Consider the following 15,867-nt stretch of genomic DNA (forward strand, 5'->3'; position numbering starts at 1 on the left):
GCTGTGAAATGGTTATAAAAAACATTTCATCAAAGGAAATTGGATTTTAAAGTTAAGCGTTTTGATGGCTGATGACTTCTTTAGGTATGCTTTTGTGTGCTGCAGGTGGGGAAAAAGATGCTATCTAGTTTGTATCAAAAGAAAAACAACATGAGAGCAGAAAAAAAATAAAGAGAGAAAATACCTTTTGATACTGTGAACCAATAAGACCAAACAGAGCACATATGCCTTAAATCAATAGACAAGCAGAGCTGTCTCCCTATTTCTCCTTTATTGGATCTATCTATGTGGCACAGTACAGTGTGTGTGTGTGTGTGTGTGTGTGTGTGTGTGTGTGTGTGTGTGTGTGTGTGTGTGTGTGTGTGTGTGTGTGTGGCTCATCCAACTGCAATCCAATGGCCAGTAAAGCTTTAGCTTTATAGAGCATTTCCAAAGCAGACCAGCGTTATTGAAGCACAGATCCCTTCAGTCTGTCCTCACTATAGATGCAGCTGATGAAACAGTGAATTCCATCAGATAATACAACTGTTTGGAGAGAGCATTGTTGACAAGGAAACTTATCAACAGCTTGTTCATAATACCAGGAAGCAACCTCCAGTGTCTTTCTGCTCCATTATTAACTTTAACATAAAGACACATTTTCACTTTACAAATTAAAATTTAAAAAAGTATTTTTTAAAGATATCTTTTTATATTTCCATGAAAAACCTCCAAGGCTGGAAAATGAAGACAATGTCGAAATACTGAAAACTGCAGTTCCTCAAATAGCCACTTTAAATTTCCATAGATTCCCACGTTAAAATGTTTCAATAGTTATTTTTCCATTTTAAAGTAACTGTTGAAATAAACATTTTTACACCCTGATATATTTTTTCCTGTTCATAAGAACTAAACTCTTTCATTTGGATACTGGTTTAAAGTTAGAGTCCTGGCAAGTATGTTGCTATCTGCTAGACTTCATCTCCATAACTAACTGGATCCCTTGGAAGTATGTGACAATATGACATCTGTGCTCCAGTCTAATTATCTGTTATTTCCCACTAATTGGCAGGTGTACCCATATGCTTTACAGATGCAGCATTTGCTGCACTCCACTCCAATTAGCACTCCATCCTTTAAATACTTCTGACTCCAAAAAACACATAAAACAAAATAGCTACAGTCTAAACAGTAGGTGCTGGATCGGTCCATTTTTAAGGTACAATGTGTAGAATATATACACAGCGCTAATTACAGTGCATGACAATGAGGCTTGCTTCTAGTGGTCAAAGGAAGGTTTTGAAATCCATCCATCCATTTTTATTTTATAATACCATATTCATGCGAGTAGGATGGGAAGAGTATTATGTTTTGAAACTTGTTGTCAAAGGTCACTCAACAGTCACATCTTGAGCAGCCTGAGTCAGTGGCGCCCAGGCATAGGCCTGTAAATATACCCCACTCCCCCACCGCTCCAGTAACATCAAGACGTCATGGTCATTTTAATCCTTCTCTGACATCAGATGTGTATCATGAAAGGATCTTATTTTGTTCTCTCCTGTTTTCTGTCATGCATAACCTGCTACACTGCTGGATGCTTCTATCAAACATGGCTGAAGTTTCATATAATTATTTTAGGATATGTGCAAGTTGATGCCAAATGTCTGAGCTCAGTGTTCAGACAAGTTTTATTCTACTCTAGCCTCTGTATAAGACCAGTGAGCGAGGATATCCCTAATGTGGTTACATCACTGACTGTAAGCTATTCACCTGCTATTTAAACTTTGTTTACAAGGGGCAGCCAAAGTTGACTAAAAGAGAGTGGGAAAGGAGCAAAGAACAGCTTGTTTCATACAGTGGATGAACTAAGGGTCAAACATAGATAAGGATTATTTTGAACTGTCAGCCATGCAAAGCAACTCTAATTAAGCCCATACCTGCAACAGGATAACGAGAGCCACAGTAGACACTTTTTATCGCCACTTGGCAGTAGAATAAATGCCGTATAAAGCCCGAGATGCAGGCAATTTTTCCCCACATGTCACTTCCCACATAGTTGTGTCCCCATTATATGTAACGACCTCGTATGCCATTAAATCACCATCTTCAGTGTGTTTATTGGTTAATGCCGCCACCTGCATTTAAGACGTGCCGTGTTTAAAAGTCTCGCTTCACGGCTTCTTCCTAATGAAAAAAACATCCATCATTTTCATCTGTTTGACTTTCTTCCATATTTTTCATGAGTTAGGGTCTCTGTGCGATAAATCTGTCTTTCCTTGTGGTTATTTAGGTCTCCCTGTGGTCTACGGTCATTTAGGATATAGCGAGTGAGCCATTTTCATCTGTGTCTTTATTGCCTGCAAATCCCAATTTATGCTACTTATGTTTGCTCTTTTGTTGGTGGTCACTTTAGCTGTCTTTTCTTCGTATCGTTTAACTATCTCTTTGTGGTCATTTATTATTTTCATCTATTTGCTTTTTTGCACTCTTTTGTAGTGAGCCTGTGTCTCTCTACAATCATTATTTCTTTCTTTACGGTCATTTCAGTCTCTCTGTACTCATTTGAGTCCCTTTCTTGTCTTTTAGTGACCTTTGTAGCAAGCTGATAAACATTCAAACAAGAAATGCAAACAGTCCAAACAGATGCAATCTGCTGCAGGGACCTCCTGACACCGTAAGCCTCTGCTTAGCAAGCCCTTATTAGTTGTATAGTTGTAAAGTGGTCACGTAAGGGTTAAACATGCTGTAGACTGATAGCTCAGAACTATCATGAATGATACGCTTTCACTTCATTGGGCAATTTGATGGCGCAGCTGTTCTACCTTTTTAATCGAGCACTCCCATCATTTCCCATTGCTTGTATATAAGAAGCACTCTGTATTAGTGAATGATATCAAGCAGATGCTAAGAAGAAAAGCTCATCCCTGCAGTTTTGTCTTGCCCGGTGCTCTTGCAACATTCGTATTGATCGAGGAATCGATACTGTCCTCTAGAGAGAAAATACCAGACTGATATCCTGCCATTTCTTCATCCGTACTCAAACAGAGCAGGCTGCAGGTGACCGTGACAAGGTATGCTTGTTCCTTCAGGACGATATGAGGGGTGAATATTGCCACAGAGCGAGGAGGGAGAGGGGATCTGACCATTTAAGCTGCTCCCAGGCAGAGAGAGGGAAATATCTGTTTTTTACAATACCTAAAGCAGTTTTTCTAAGTCAAGTATGAAACACCTCCTTTATAGAAGACTTTTAATCTAACATTTGGTTAAGTTGCCTCTATGTCACGTACACACACTCCCCAGGAAGGCTTATCAGAATAATGTTCTGCTGGAAGCATTTTGCAGAGCAATTCCGGCCTAACCTGACCCAGACATCAGTGACTATACTAGTGTGCTTTTATAAACAGCAAACACATTGTTTTCATATAAAATGTTTCACTTTTATCATCATGCATATGTGATGTGGGGCTTCCATATTGCTATAAAAGTCAAGAGGGAATAAACCAGTCGAACAGGCAGTGGGTGGACAGACTTTTCCCCCCAGTATCGGCTCTTTGCTGTGTAATTTCCCTTCCAAGTGTCATTCTTCACTTCTTCACTCATTACGTGCAAAAGTGATTTTAATGACAAAATATGCATGTGCCATTGCCTGTGTTGGAAACCTTTAAAACCTTTTTGCTGAACATAGATGCAGCATAAGATCAAAAGATTAAAATATAAAAAATCAGTTGCAGTCTACTACTACATCTTTAATGCATTAAAAGATAATGTGCTATGATATATAATACTGGATGAGTTGTGGGGCTGGAATTTCTTTACCCTCTCTGAATCTCTGTGAATCACATCCTTCGGCTACCGGACCCGAGACCTGCCCGTGTCGCGGTTCTGTGGAACCCGAAGAATGGAAAGAGACGGCGAGGAAGACCTAAAATAACATGGAGGAGGACTTTCCTTGAAGATTTACGTTCAGTCGGACTGTCATGGGATGAAGCAACAACTGCCGTGATAGACCGAGTTCGATGGCGTTCTCTCCCGCCGATCGGCGCGGGAGGATCTAAGTCTAAGTAAGTCTCTGAATCTCCACCTTTTCTCCTGTAACGGTTTCCCAATGAAACCAGACTAAGAACAATTCAGAACATGTATGAAGATGAAGAGATCAAATGATCAAGTCAGCCCACCTGAGACAGGTGTACCAGGGACCTACTCTGGTGCCAGTTCTGGGCAAGTGATACAAAGAAAACCATGTGGTCCGTATGAACCATATTTGAAATTATTGCATACTGTCTTTTAGCATGCCCGCACATATGTCCCCACTCGGATGTATTATTAAACTTAACTGTTGCTGCAATCCTTTCTAGAGTACACACTAGCACTGTGTTCTGTGGTTGTACCATCTTCTCCTGCCTGTGGCTGAGCAGGTGACAGTGGTTTGTACTAATTAGTGCTTCTACAAAACAATGCCTATTCTTTTCTTCTCTTCCTTTTTTTTCCGGGTCAGGCTTGTGTCTTTATAAATATTTTAGCAGAACCCGTTCAGACTCTCTGGAGACGTTAATCAGAACTTAACGTCTTAAGTCAGCTTTGTTTAAGTTTTCTCAAGAAGTATGTGTTAGATTTGTACTGTTTGTATTATCATTTATGCTTAGAAATATTTAACCATATATTTAACCATATATGCTTAGAGGTGTATAATCGATTGTGTAGTGATAGGATGTGTGATCCTTAATAGTCTGCAAAGGCTTTGTGCGCATTCCAGAGTGTTCTGGCATTCACACCCACATCCTGGGAGCATGGGAGAGGTCGTACCTTCTCTTATTGTTTTATGGTAGGATAAGCGTATCTATATCTGTTTTAGTCTAAGTGCCTTTTGTTTAGATAAACTGCTGGACTTCCAGACCAGCAGGGTTAGGGAAGTCATTTATGGGGTCACACACACACTTACACAACGCACAGGCAAGGTACTCTTTGTTTGTATGTAGACGTCATATGTTAATGAACCTATGTATATTCATGTAAGCTCAATAAAAGAGCAGTGTTACGGGGGAGCGGACGAGAGTCTGACGAAGGTCAAGTGGTGGAACGACACTTGGCTCCAGGCAGGTCTCCCTCATGCATGAGTAACACGAAGAACTTTGCCTACTTGGTGTTCAATGCTTTTGCTGAGTTTTTAAATTGTCTCGTTCCAGCCTGTGCTAGACAGACCCAACAGCATGGTCGCTTCTTACTTTTCACTTACTACTCAAACTCACTCAAAATTCAGCTTTGCAAACAAATCAAATTTGTCTCATAAAACATCACAGGCAAGGCATCAGCCGGGCAATGGCTGAATCACTCGGTTGATGTCAGCTGAATGAGACTCGTGCCTGCAGCTCTAAAGCAGTGACCAGTCTGATGTCTGGGCTTTAAAACTTAATGTCCTCCTTTTAGAAATATGTTTATACTCATGCAGCCAAACAAACAAAGCTGTGCAGTACATTACACTCCTGCACAGAGATGGGCAGTAACGCGTTACTTGTAATGCGTTACTTCCAAGCAAGCACCGAGTAGCTACGACGTAATGGGAAATTCACAGAGAAACTCGCAGATTCTTCCACTGACCGCTGCAGCACACCTGCACCAGGGTAAACCTCCGCCTACTCTACTCCTGCTTTACAGGTGAAAATAGAGCAACAGGACCGCTAGTCTTTGACTTTATTTATTTTCTGCTGTGTTTTACTTGCATCTATTTGAGTGTAAACACACAAAAAATATATATTTTATTTTATGTGCTGGAATGTGCAGAAAATAGGTTTAAATATTAAACAAATTTCTTCCAGTCAGAGAATGTTGCAGATAATTAAATTTTTGCTTGATGCATAAAGTTAAAAGATTAAAACTAATAAAACAAGTTTTAAAAAGAGACTTTTCCATTTGATTACATTTTGTATGATGGATTATGCAGAAAAAGTAGAATTGGCCTGAAAGATCTATCACTTTATCACCTATTCAGGTTATAAATCGTGTTTTTAAAAAGTAACTAAGTAACTAAGTAATTAATTACTTTTAAAAATAAGTAATCAGTAAAGTAACGGGATTACCTTTTTGGGGAAGTAATCGGTAATTAGTTACTGATTACTTTTTTCAAGTAACTTGACCAACACTGCTCATGCATAACCATGACTTACTATTGTAGATTACATTTAATATTCCTGTGTACCAACTTCTACCATTTTTTTTACATAAAATATGAATGCATAATATCAGGGTGCTCAGTCTTTGTTTTGCTGTGGCATTAATTTACCCTCATACACTCTGACAATAGAGCCAGGTATCATCCACAGTGCTTGGGTTTAAACGCAGGTGAACATTTTACACTTAATCCCCGAAGAGTGAGATTAGTTAACTAATATTACAAAGAAAAGAAGATGTAGTAACCATTAGCAGAGTTTAGACCCTGCATGTTTTGGCCTTTGATCGCCACAACAGTGATATGAGAAACAGTACAACAGGTACGATTTGAACTGTAAATTCACGCAAGCTGTCGACCAACTTACTTGAATCTTCCCTGACAGTGCTGGCACTGATCCCCGACCCAGCCGTGGTCACACACGCAGGTCCCGTTGATGCACTTCCCTGAAAAACAGCTTTTATCACAAGACTTGGACACCGAGGAGGCTTCCGCGTGGACCACGAGATGAAGCATCATCAGTATTCCCAGGTATATTTTCAACACTTCCCGGGACCTGCTCTGTGAAGACCTGGTCCAGGTGAGCAGACGTGTCCCGCTAACAAGGACCATGATGGACGCGGGTAGACTTGTTTTTTTCGGAGGCTGCAAGCGGAGAGTAAGCGAGCCGTCACGTTAGGCTGTGAGGTGATGTGTTGTCATGAGCTGAGGTGTCACTTGGCTCAAGCAGCTTACCTGTGACGCCTGTGGGAAAGGCGCAGGAAAACAGCAGTTACGCTGTCAGAACATGCCGAGCTGCGGGAGAGAAGCTGCGGGACGGGACAAAGAGGTGAAACTTTGATGGAAACTGCTCCGACGTTAAAAAGCCCGTGAACGCATTTCCTCTCGTATTCATCCACTTTCACATCGAAAGCCCCCTTACGCGCGTCCAAGCAACTCTTCCAGATAACTTCCAGTGTGCAGTTTCCAACGAATACAAGCGATGGTGACCGGATGATGCTCTCTGAGCGGGGAAAAGCTGTAATCCAGGAGATAAAATCAATCCACGGAGCTCAGACGACCGTGCGCTCCTCTCCTGCTGGATGTGTTCCCAGACAAAGACGCGCCCTCCCCTCTGCCCGGGTTTGTTCTCCTCCGAGGATGCGACAGCCGCAGCTCCCCCCGGATCGTCGCTTCTTCTGCTTCTTTCTCCTGCCTGCTGCTCTCGCTCTTCAGTCCACACAGCTGGTTTCTGACAGGGGGAAACTCCAGCACAAAGCCCCGAGCATGAGCAGTACGGCCACGCGGTTAAAGGGGCAGTTCCCTTTAAACGGCATGCAGCAGAGACAAAGCCGGTGACATTCGCCTGCAACACCGACTGTCTCAGCGCGTTTTTACACCTGAAGCGCATGTTCGAGACGAACAATGAAAGAAAGAAGAATGAAGAAAGACATTTTGCACACAGAAGAAATATTTTCCTTTTACAATAATTATCCCTATGGCATGCATACCTACACTAGTTCCTTACCTAAATCTATACAGAGATAGCGAGAGAGAGAGTTATTGTATTTCCAAGTCAAAATGATGCACCATGTGCTGTACTGTAAGTAATCGGGTACAGGGGTTCCTTTACATTTATTTTAATTATTTTTCTTTCTTCCATTTAGAAACTTAATTCTTGTAGCTTTTTTTCAGTGTCACTGATCACTGAGAGCTTTGGCTATCTGCAACTACAGCAAACTTCGCCAGTAAAACAATAACTGCACATGTTTTGGAGGAAAACAGGGAAAACCCGCCACCTTTCTGTATTGTCCTGACCGCCAGCTGTCTCCTGATATTCCCCCAGCAAATCTAGAAGAAGTGTTGTGAATGTGGACATTTTTGGCCCTGAACATCATGCAGAATGACCTTGATATCCAGTAATTTGGCCACCAAGGGTATGCATGCACACTGTATAGACCGCTAATGTATATGCTGTATGATGCTTATGTCAAAACAAAATGCATGCCTTGTAAAGGACACGCTATCACTCAAAGCATTACCCAGTGAGGCTGAAAGTCTGTTATCCATATGATTGTCTTTCGATTATTTTTGTGCCTTTGATGAAAAAAATTAGCTAATTAAATTAGCTTAATTCTTTTCAGCAAAACCCAACACTGGCTGTTTAGTTTTTCAAGGCTGAGTAAATTCAACCATAATGTCAAAATCCAATTTTGTTACTCATTTTCGACAGAAGTTTTTCACGCACGCACACGCTCGCGCCTTCACAGAAACTTATGAGAAAGGGTAACCGCGGGGAATGATCGCTAATAAAACTGCAGCAAAATGGTAATTTCTTCAAGAACTATTGCCCCGAGACAAATTGGAGACAGCGTAACAACCCCCACCGCATTCATTCTAGCAATCACTGGTACGCTTTATTGCTCAAATAGTTATTATCTATGTAACAAACATTTCAAAACCAGCTGGAAACAGTAAAAGACGTGTAATCCCACAGTCTGTCCTTCTATTTCAGAGATCAGTCAGTGTTGATTTAAAGTGCAAAATATCTACAGCTGAGAAAAGATGCTTTCAAATAAGAAATTAACCTCTTTCTTTCCACCTAAGCTCTCGGTGCATTGGTTGGACACATTTGGATGCATCTGAGTCGATTCAAAGACAGATATGACAACAACATTAAAACCGGACTGACACAACGGAGGCCTAATTCCCCAAACTGTCTGCCTGATTTATAACTTCATCTCACTCTGAAGGCTTTAAAGACACAAAGATGTTCTTTAGAGCCAAGCTGTGCTTTTGAAAAACAAAGCCAAGATTTGCATCTGCACTCCCCGAGGGCTCACAAAAACCACGCAGCAAGCCAAAAGACGATAATCCTCAAACCGAAACATTGACTTCTCTAAAGCAAGATATTACTCTGCCACACTGTGATGAAGAGAATCACTCTGTTTCAACTTGAGATATTGGTTACAGCAGTTACACATGTGTGTAGACACCTGGTGTTTAACAAGGTGAGTCTCAACACTGCAGTGAGTTATTTGTATCCAAATTTCTTCCAAGCTACAAAAAGGCACGGCCGAAATTTGCCAAAAATGCATTTATTGGCTAAATTATACTAATAAATAAAAGCTGAGGGTATTCTGTGTTCAGGTGTGTAATACAAAAAAGGACTCCAAATTATTACTAACTGTGCAGCTTTGTGAGTATCTTTGATCTTGCAGTTTTGGGGTTTACAGCTTATTTGCTGCAAGGTTTGATCTCACTGCCCTCACCAAAAAGCTGTTTTCAGCAGGAATATGTAACTATTTAATACAAGCTCTGATAAATCCACTGCACACTGTCCTTCATGCACAGCAAACAGTCAGGCAAAGTTAGCAGTCAGCAGATGATGGAACAGGAAAATCTACAGAGCTCGTAAACGGTCATAAATTACTCTTAATAATTAGTGGAGAATATAGATTTTACCAGCAGGTTAATAAACTTCAAAAACCCTGCCTGACTAAAATTTGGCTGTAATTCAGTTCAAAGTCTTTTCAGCCATGTACAGACAGCTTCTCTCAGCTGTTTTTAGCAGAAAAGTCCCTTTGTGACCACTTATACTGTGTGCTCAGCGATTTCACCATAAACTTCTAACTTGTGCAGAGAGCAAGTGTGTCAAACTGACCTGAATTTCATGTGAAAGGATCACGGCTGGTGATGAGATTCAGGTCATGCTGCAACAGCTGAGGAGTGGGTCACACCAGCACATTCTTCTTTCACCAGCTGTACCCCAGATCTTCCTCCCTTCAGCTTCACCCACTTCCCAAAAATAAAAAAATCAAGTTGAAGAGTTGGTCTACTGACACAATGGGGGAGATCCAACACAGACGCACAGAGACATAACAGCACTTCCAATAACAGATCTAAAGATAAGACTGGCCAGATTTAAGGAGATATTTTTATGGACCTGGACGTTTTGATCATACCTCGTGCAAAGCATGGCCACCCTATGTCACCAATGTGATTGTGGGCTACTGTTGCTGGCTTTAGCACTAGTCTGTGTGACTTTTTTGTAGCCAAAGGTTATTGTGTATGACCATCAGTGTTGGTCAAGTTACCTAAAAAAAAGTAATCAGTAACTAATTACTGATTACTTCCCCCAAAAAGTAATCCCCTTACTTACTGATTACTTATTTTCAAAAGTAATTAATTACTTAGTTACTTTTTAAAAACACGATTTACAACCTGAATAGGTGATAAAGCGATAGATCTTTCAGCCCAATTCTACTTTTTCTACATAATCCATCATACAAAATGTAATCAAATGAAAAAGTCTCTTTTTAAAACTTGTTTTATTAGTTTTAATCTTTTAACTTTATGCATCAAGCAAAAAATTTAATTATATGCAACATTCTCTGACTGGAAGAAATTTGTTTAATATTTAAACCTATTTTCTGCACATTCCAGCACATAAAATAATTTTTTTTGTGTGTGTTTACACTCACTCTTTCAAATAGATGCAAGTAAAACACAGCAGAAAATAAATAAAGTCAAAGACTAGCGGTCCTTTTGCTCTATTTTCACCTGTAAAGCAGGAGTAGGTTAGGCGGAGGTTTATCCTGGTGCAGGTGTGCTGCAGCGGTCAGTGGAAGAATCCGCGAGTTTCTCTGTGAATTTCCCATTATGTCATAGCGCACTCGGTGTTTGCTTGGAAGTTTAGGGGTTTTTTTCGCTGTAAAAAGAAGTTTTCTTCCCACGCACAACGGACGCTAATGTTTTTGTCACTTTTTATGGAATCAAACTCAAAGTAAGGTCAGTACTTCCACGCTTTAAACGCTGCACGCTCATACTCTCTCTGCACTCGATATATGATCCATTGTTGATCTGCACACAGCTGTTGTCACGAACGTCGCACTCGCTTACGTCACTCTCATGAGACATTCTCGCAAAAAAAATCACGGTTTTAGTAACGCAGTAACGCAGCGTTCCTACGGGAAAGTAATGGTAATCTAATTACCGTTTTTGCAATAGTAATCCCTTACTTTACTCGTTACTTGAAAAAAGTAATCGGCCCATCTCTGATGACCATACAGTCTAATGTCAACATCTACATCAACAAGTATACAGCAAGCTAGCTAACATAGCAGCTCAGCTGACCAGAGCAACAGGGGTGTCTACAACCTCCAGAGTAACTGCAGGTGTAGTTTGATAGACAGAAAACAAAACTACTCAGAACAAGAGTTAATCTTTCCCCCAAGTAGCCAAAATAAAAAAGAAAGCAGCTTTAAATTGAAAAAGTCTCCCACCTGAAAGATCACCAGATTTGCTGCTCCGATTTCTTTTAGCATTCCTGAAGCAACAAAAAGAAATGTTTTCACATTAGAAATGTGACCACGGAGGAAGGTGGCACGAACACACCCGACTTTCAACCATGAACTGGAGTTCAAGCTTCATCTGTGACCACAGGTAAGTTTTGCTTTCACTCAGTGTTGCTTTGATTTTCACTTGCTGCTTTTTTAAGTTCGGGTATATCAAAGAAAATATCATAGTTTGGTTAAAAAAGATCCTTTTTATGACATTAAGTTCTTGTAACACTGATGTGACCAATTTATTTTATCAGAGGATGATCGTGATGCTTCTTGTGATGCATTACTTATGGTCCAGTATCAGTGTCCACCTGTGTAACATTACACCACACGGGGACAAACATTTTGCTGACTGACACCATGATGATGCTTGGAGCAACTGTCAAAGATCAACAAGCACACATGGACTTCAGCTATTACAAATAAGTCATTCACATAATATTACTTCTGTCTTCTTGAAAGGGTCTAAAACACACTATATGGACCTACTACCTACACGTGCACACGCCCTAGTTTCATAGGTGAGTACTGTTACCACTACACTCACACATACTGGTGGCAGGTGTCTATAAGAAAGTATAGGCCAGGAGTAAAGGCTACAACAAAAACACACATTTTACATCCTTGACTACTCGCTTATAAATAAATCTCTGTTAGGTCAAAAGCTTAAATTAGCACCAATGTAACACAACCTTACATGATGACATTTACAAATATCATTAATGCAAATATCCTCTTCTGTGGAACCAGCTTCCAGTTTGGATTCGGGAGACAGACACTATCTCTACTTTTAAGATTAGGCTTAAAACTTTCCTTTTTGCTAAAGCATATAGTTAGGGCTGGACCAGGTGACCCTGAATCCTCCCTTAGTTATGCTGCAATAGATGTAGGCTGCCGGGGGATTCCCATGATGCATTGAGTTTTTCCTTTCCAGTCACCTTTCTCACTCACTATGTGTTAACAGACCTCTCTGTATTGAATCATATCTGTTATTAACCTCTGTCTCTCTTCCACAGCATGTCTTTTATCCTGTCTTCCTTCTCTCACCCCAACCGGTCGCAGCAGATGGCCGCCCCTCCCTGAGCCTGGTTCTGCCGGAGGTTTCTTCCTGTTAAAAGGGAGTTTTTCCTTCCCACTGTCGCCAAAGTGCTTGCTCATAGGGGGTCACATGATTGTTGGGTTTTTCTCTGTATCTATAAAGCGCCTTGAGGCGACTTTTGTTGTGATTTGGCGCTATATAAATAAAATTGAATTGAATTGAAATATTACTTGGAAATGTAAATAGAGCAACCTCTAAGACAGTGAGCTCAGAAGAAATCGCTGAGTCTGAGAACCTTACTTGGTGCAAAAATGTCTTAAACCTAAATGATAATTACAGTAAGTTGACACATAAGACAGCCAGTGACGTTATTGCACCAGAACAGTTGGCAAACATCAATTTAGATGCTTTTCTGGAGCTTTTTTTCTTATTTCCTATGATCCCCGTAAGCCACTTGAAACTGTTTAGTCAAGGTTAGGAACAGATCTGCACACCAAGCATCCAAACTTTGGTGTTCACTGATTTAGGAAATTTTAAAATGAAGAAGAAGAAAAAAAAAAGAAGAAGATGACTCTCTGAAAAAGATAAATGAAAGCCTGCAGTGTTCAGCAAAAACACCGAGTATATCTTGCGGTGTAAAAGATCCATCAGCTGCATATGATTGGGACTGATTTTATATGGGTTTGTTACTTCACACTAGGCGCATTAATCAACAACATCAAATGATTTTAACAGCCTACTTTTAAAAAACAAAACAAAAAAAGAACATTCAAATTCATTTCTAGTGCCTTCGGGTATGTAAAGAATACATTTGGCTTAGCAAGAACTCTTATTTGGACTCGGTTTTATCTGAGCGGAGCAGGTATTTCGGCAGCCAGCCATTTCTTGCAGAAACAGCTGTTTTATTGCAGGCTGGTTTTTCCCTTTCTACACCCCTCCTGGGACACGCAGCACTACCTCCTGCTCTTCACGGAGCACCTTGCTGCTGCTGATGCTTCTGCTGCTGACACACACTTATTTCTCTGCCCCAATTTCGCAACTCTATTGCCAGCAACAAGACCATCTGCTTTGCTTCTAAATTAGGGAGAGTATTTATCAAATGTCTTCCGATGAGAATACTGATCTGGGTTCTGCTTCGCCTCATAAGATGAGATAAATGACAAGGTCAAGAATATGGGGGTGTGCACCTTTTGCATATCAATATTCATTAACTTTCTGGCAGGACATGAAGTAGAAAATTAATTGTCACAGTGCGGTGTCAGGACTGTCAGCGTTGTAACTTTAACTAGATGCTTTCATCCCTGGTGATGTTTTTGAGTGAATAAATACAAATGAAAGTTACATGTCATCATTCTTTTAAAACACTTCTAGGCTGAAAGGCCTAATAAACGCAAACTGTCACTTCTGTGTTCATATTTCATGCTTTTAAGCTACAAGGGACATCAAACTGTGCTTTTAAACCTCACTGTTAGCCTGTGGGAAATTGGTTTGGCTCGTTGTTATTCCTGCTGCTTGAGTTGAATCCTATTATAGATCGTTTTTAACCTCCCCCCAAGGGCCAAAGTAGGATTATTGATTGGCTTACACAAAAAAAACCCACTTTGAGGGGGAAAAATGAAAAAAATAAATAAACCAATATTGATTTTGACAGTTTGTTTATAATTAAACAGTGCAATAACTAAGTGGTGCGGAGGGACGGGGATGAGTAAGGATTATGCGGACATGCAGGATACAGAGAAGGTGCATTCAGCGCATTTGGTTTGCTGCCCATCAGCTTCCTCTCCGTGCTCATATTAATGTTTTTCACTACCAGCTGTGAGGTGTTTAATAACACAGATGTGCCTCAAAAATGGCTACAGATTGAGAGCGATTGCCGCCATTTCACCGACATAAAAAAGAAAGAAGACACACTAAAACACACACACACACACTGACGTGCAGCGGGAGAGTGGATAATAAAAAAGAAAGGGGAATTATATTGTCCTTGGGAAGAGATAATAAAAACGTTAGAAATGTTGATTGATGTTTGGTGCCCCCTGGTGTTTAGTAGCTGCTAAGGCAGGTTACATAGAAATTTACCAACAAGATAGGGGAAAGTAATTGTTTAATTTGGAATCAATTATTCTAAGCCCGAGGACAAGGTGAAGTCGTCAGTGCGTGATTTGAAGCTAGGATGGTGTCCCTGTGTTCAATTTCAGCCCTTCTAGCCATCACAACAGTGTAACCCTCCCTGACATTAACAAATACAGCGTGTGCACTGACCTGACACATTACAAACATGGACTAAACATTTATTTTCTTGTGAAGTCTTCAATCATATGTTGGTTTCCTAACTTGGCACTCGGTCTTTGTGAGCTTAGAGAACCCCCAGTATAAAGATTTCAACGCTGATATATATTTTTCAACTTAAGCCAGACTCAGACTCAGACTCAAGATTGATAGAGGAACACAAACAATATCCAGTTGAAAAGAATAAAAAAAATAATGATACAAAAGACACAGAAGGGCTTAACTGGAGGCTGAGTGGGGTTTTCCATCCTGCTTAGGGCCCCCAGAAGATGTGAGAAAGTCATGATTGACTCTTTGTTTAATTTCTTTGCCCTTCTTGAAAAATAAACGCATGACAAAAGACTGTGAAATCATGGATTTAGGACATCTGTGACTGAGTGTGTCAATCATTTGGAAAAGGAGAAGTGAAGACTTGCCCTGTAAATATGATATAAACACGTGCCGCTCTGAAAAACAGGGTCATAAACTGTAAGAAAATTAGATTAGTTTCAACTAGTAATTGTTTAATTTCATTTCAAAATCAAATTTCTCAGTTTCTCAGAAAGATTGCTGTTTTACCAGTAAAAGTAGGTAAGTAGTGGAGAAACTGACTTATACAACTACAGGAAGGGAAGAACAACTCAGAAAGAGATGTAAACATCTTTATTTAATTTTCTTAGATGTCAGGGTTTTCGTGTTTCTGAAAGTAGGAGTGGCGGGCAGAGTCTTCGGCTATCAGGCTCCAATAAGACTATCTTAAAACTTTCCTTTTAGATAAACCTATACAATATTGGCATGTTTTATTATTTTTAATGAATTTATTATTTATCATTCAGCTCCCAGCCTCCAGGAACCATAGCTGGATAAGCAGTTAGGGAAAGGATGGATGAACTGTTATTGGAGATGTGAATTTTTATGTTTGGAATATATGTCAAATTCAATAAAAACAAATTAGTAACAGTTCCTACAATTATTCAGAACAGTTTTCCATCTTTCTACAGTCTACAGTTTCTCCTCTCTCCTGTTGGGAACTTCCTCTCTGATCCATAAAAATAATTTTCCTTTCATTCCTGCAGCCACTTAAAGTGGAAAAA

At 40.2% G+C, this 15,867-nt stretch overlaps 1 protein-coding gene across 2 annotated transcripts in view; it reads right to left on the minus strand.

The window, feature by feature from the left end:
* The window catches only part of atrnl1a (attractin like 1a), a 359,651-nt gene extending 352,291 nt beyond the window's left edge, over positions 1 to 7,360 (minus strand). For both annotated transcript variants that reach the window (XM_087849988.1, XM_087849987.1), the window contains exon 1: positions 6,510 to 7,360. In XM_087849988.1, the coding sequence (XP_087706114.1) occupies positions 6,510 to 6,754 (245 nt within the window). In that variant the 5' untranslated portion in view covers positions 6,755 to 7,360. The remainder of the gene's footprint in view (positions 1 to 6,509) is intronic.
* Positions 7,361 to 15,867: the final 8,507 nt, after the last annotated feature.

The sequence above is a fragment of the Neolamprologus brichardi genome, chromosome 13 (genome assembly GCF_056152115.1).
Source record: "Neolamprologus brichardi isolate AB-2024 chromosome 13, ASM5615211v1, whole genome shotgun sequence".
Taxonomy (NCBI): Eukaryota; Metazoa; Chordata; class Actinopteri; order Cichliformes; family Cichlidae; genus Neolamprologus; species Neolamprologus brichardi.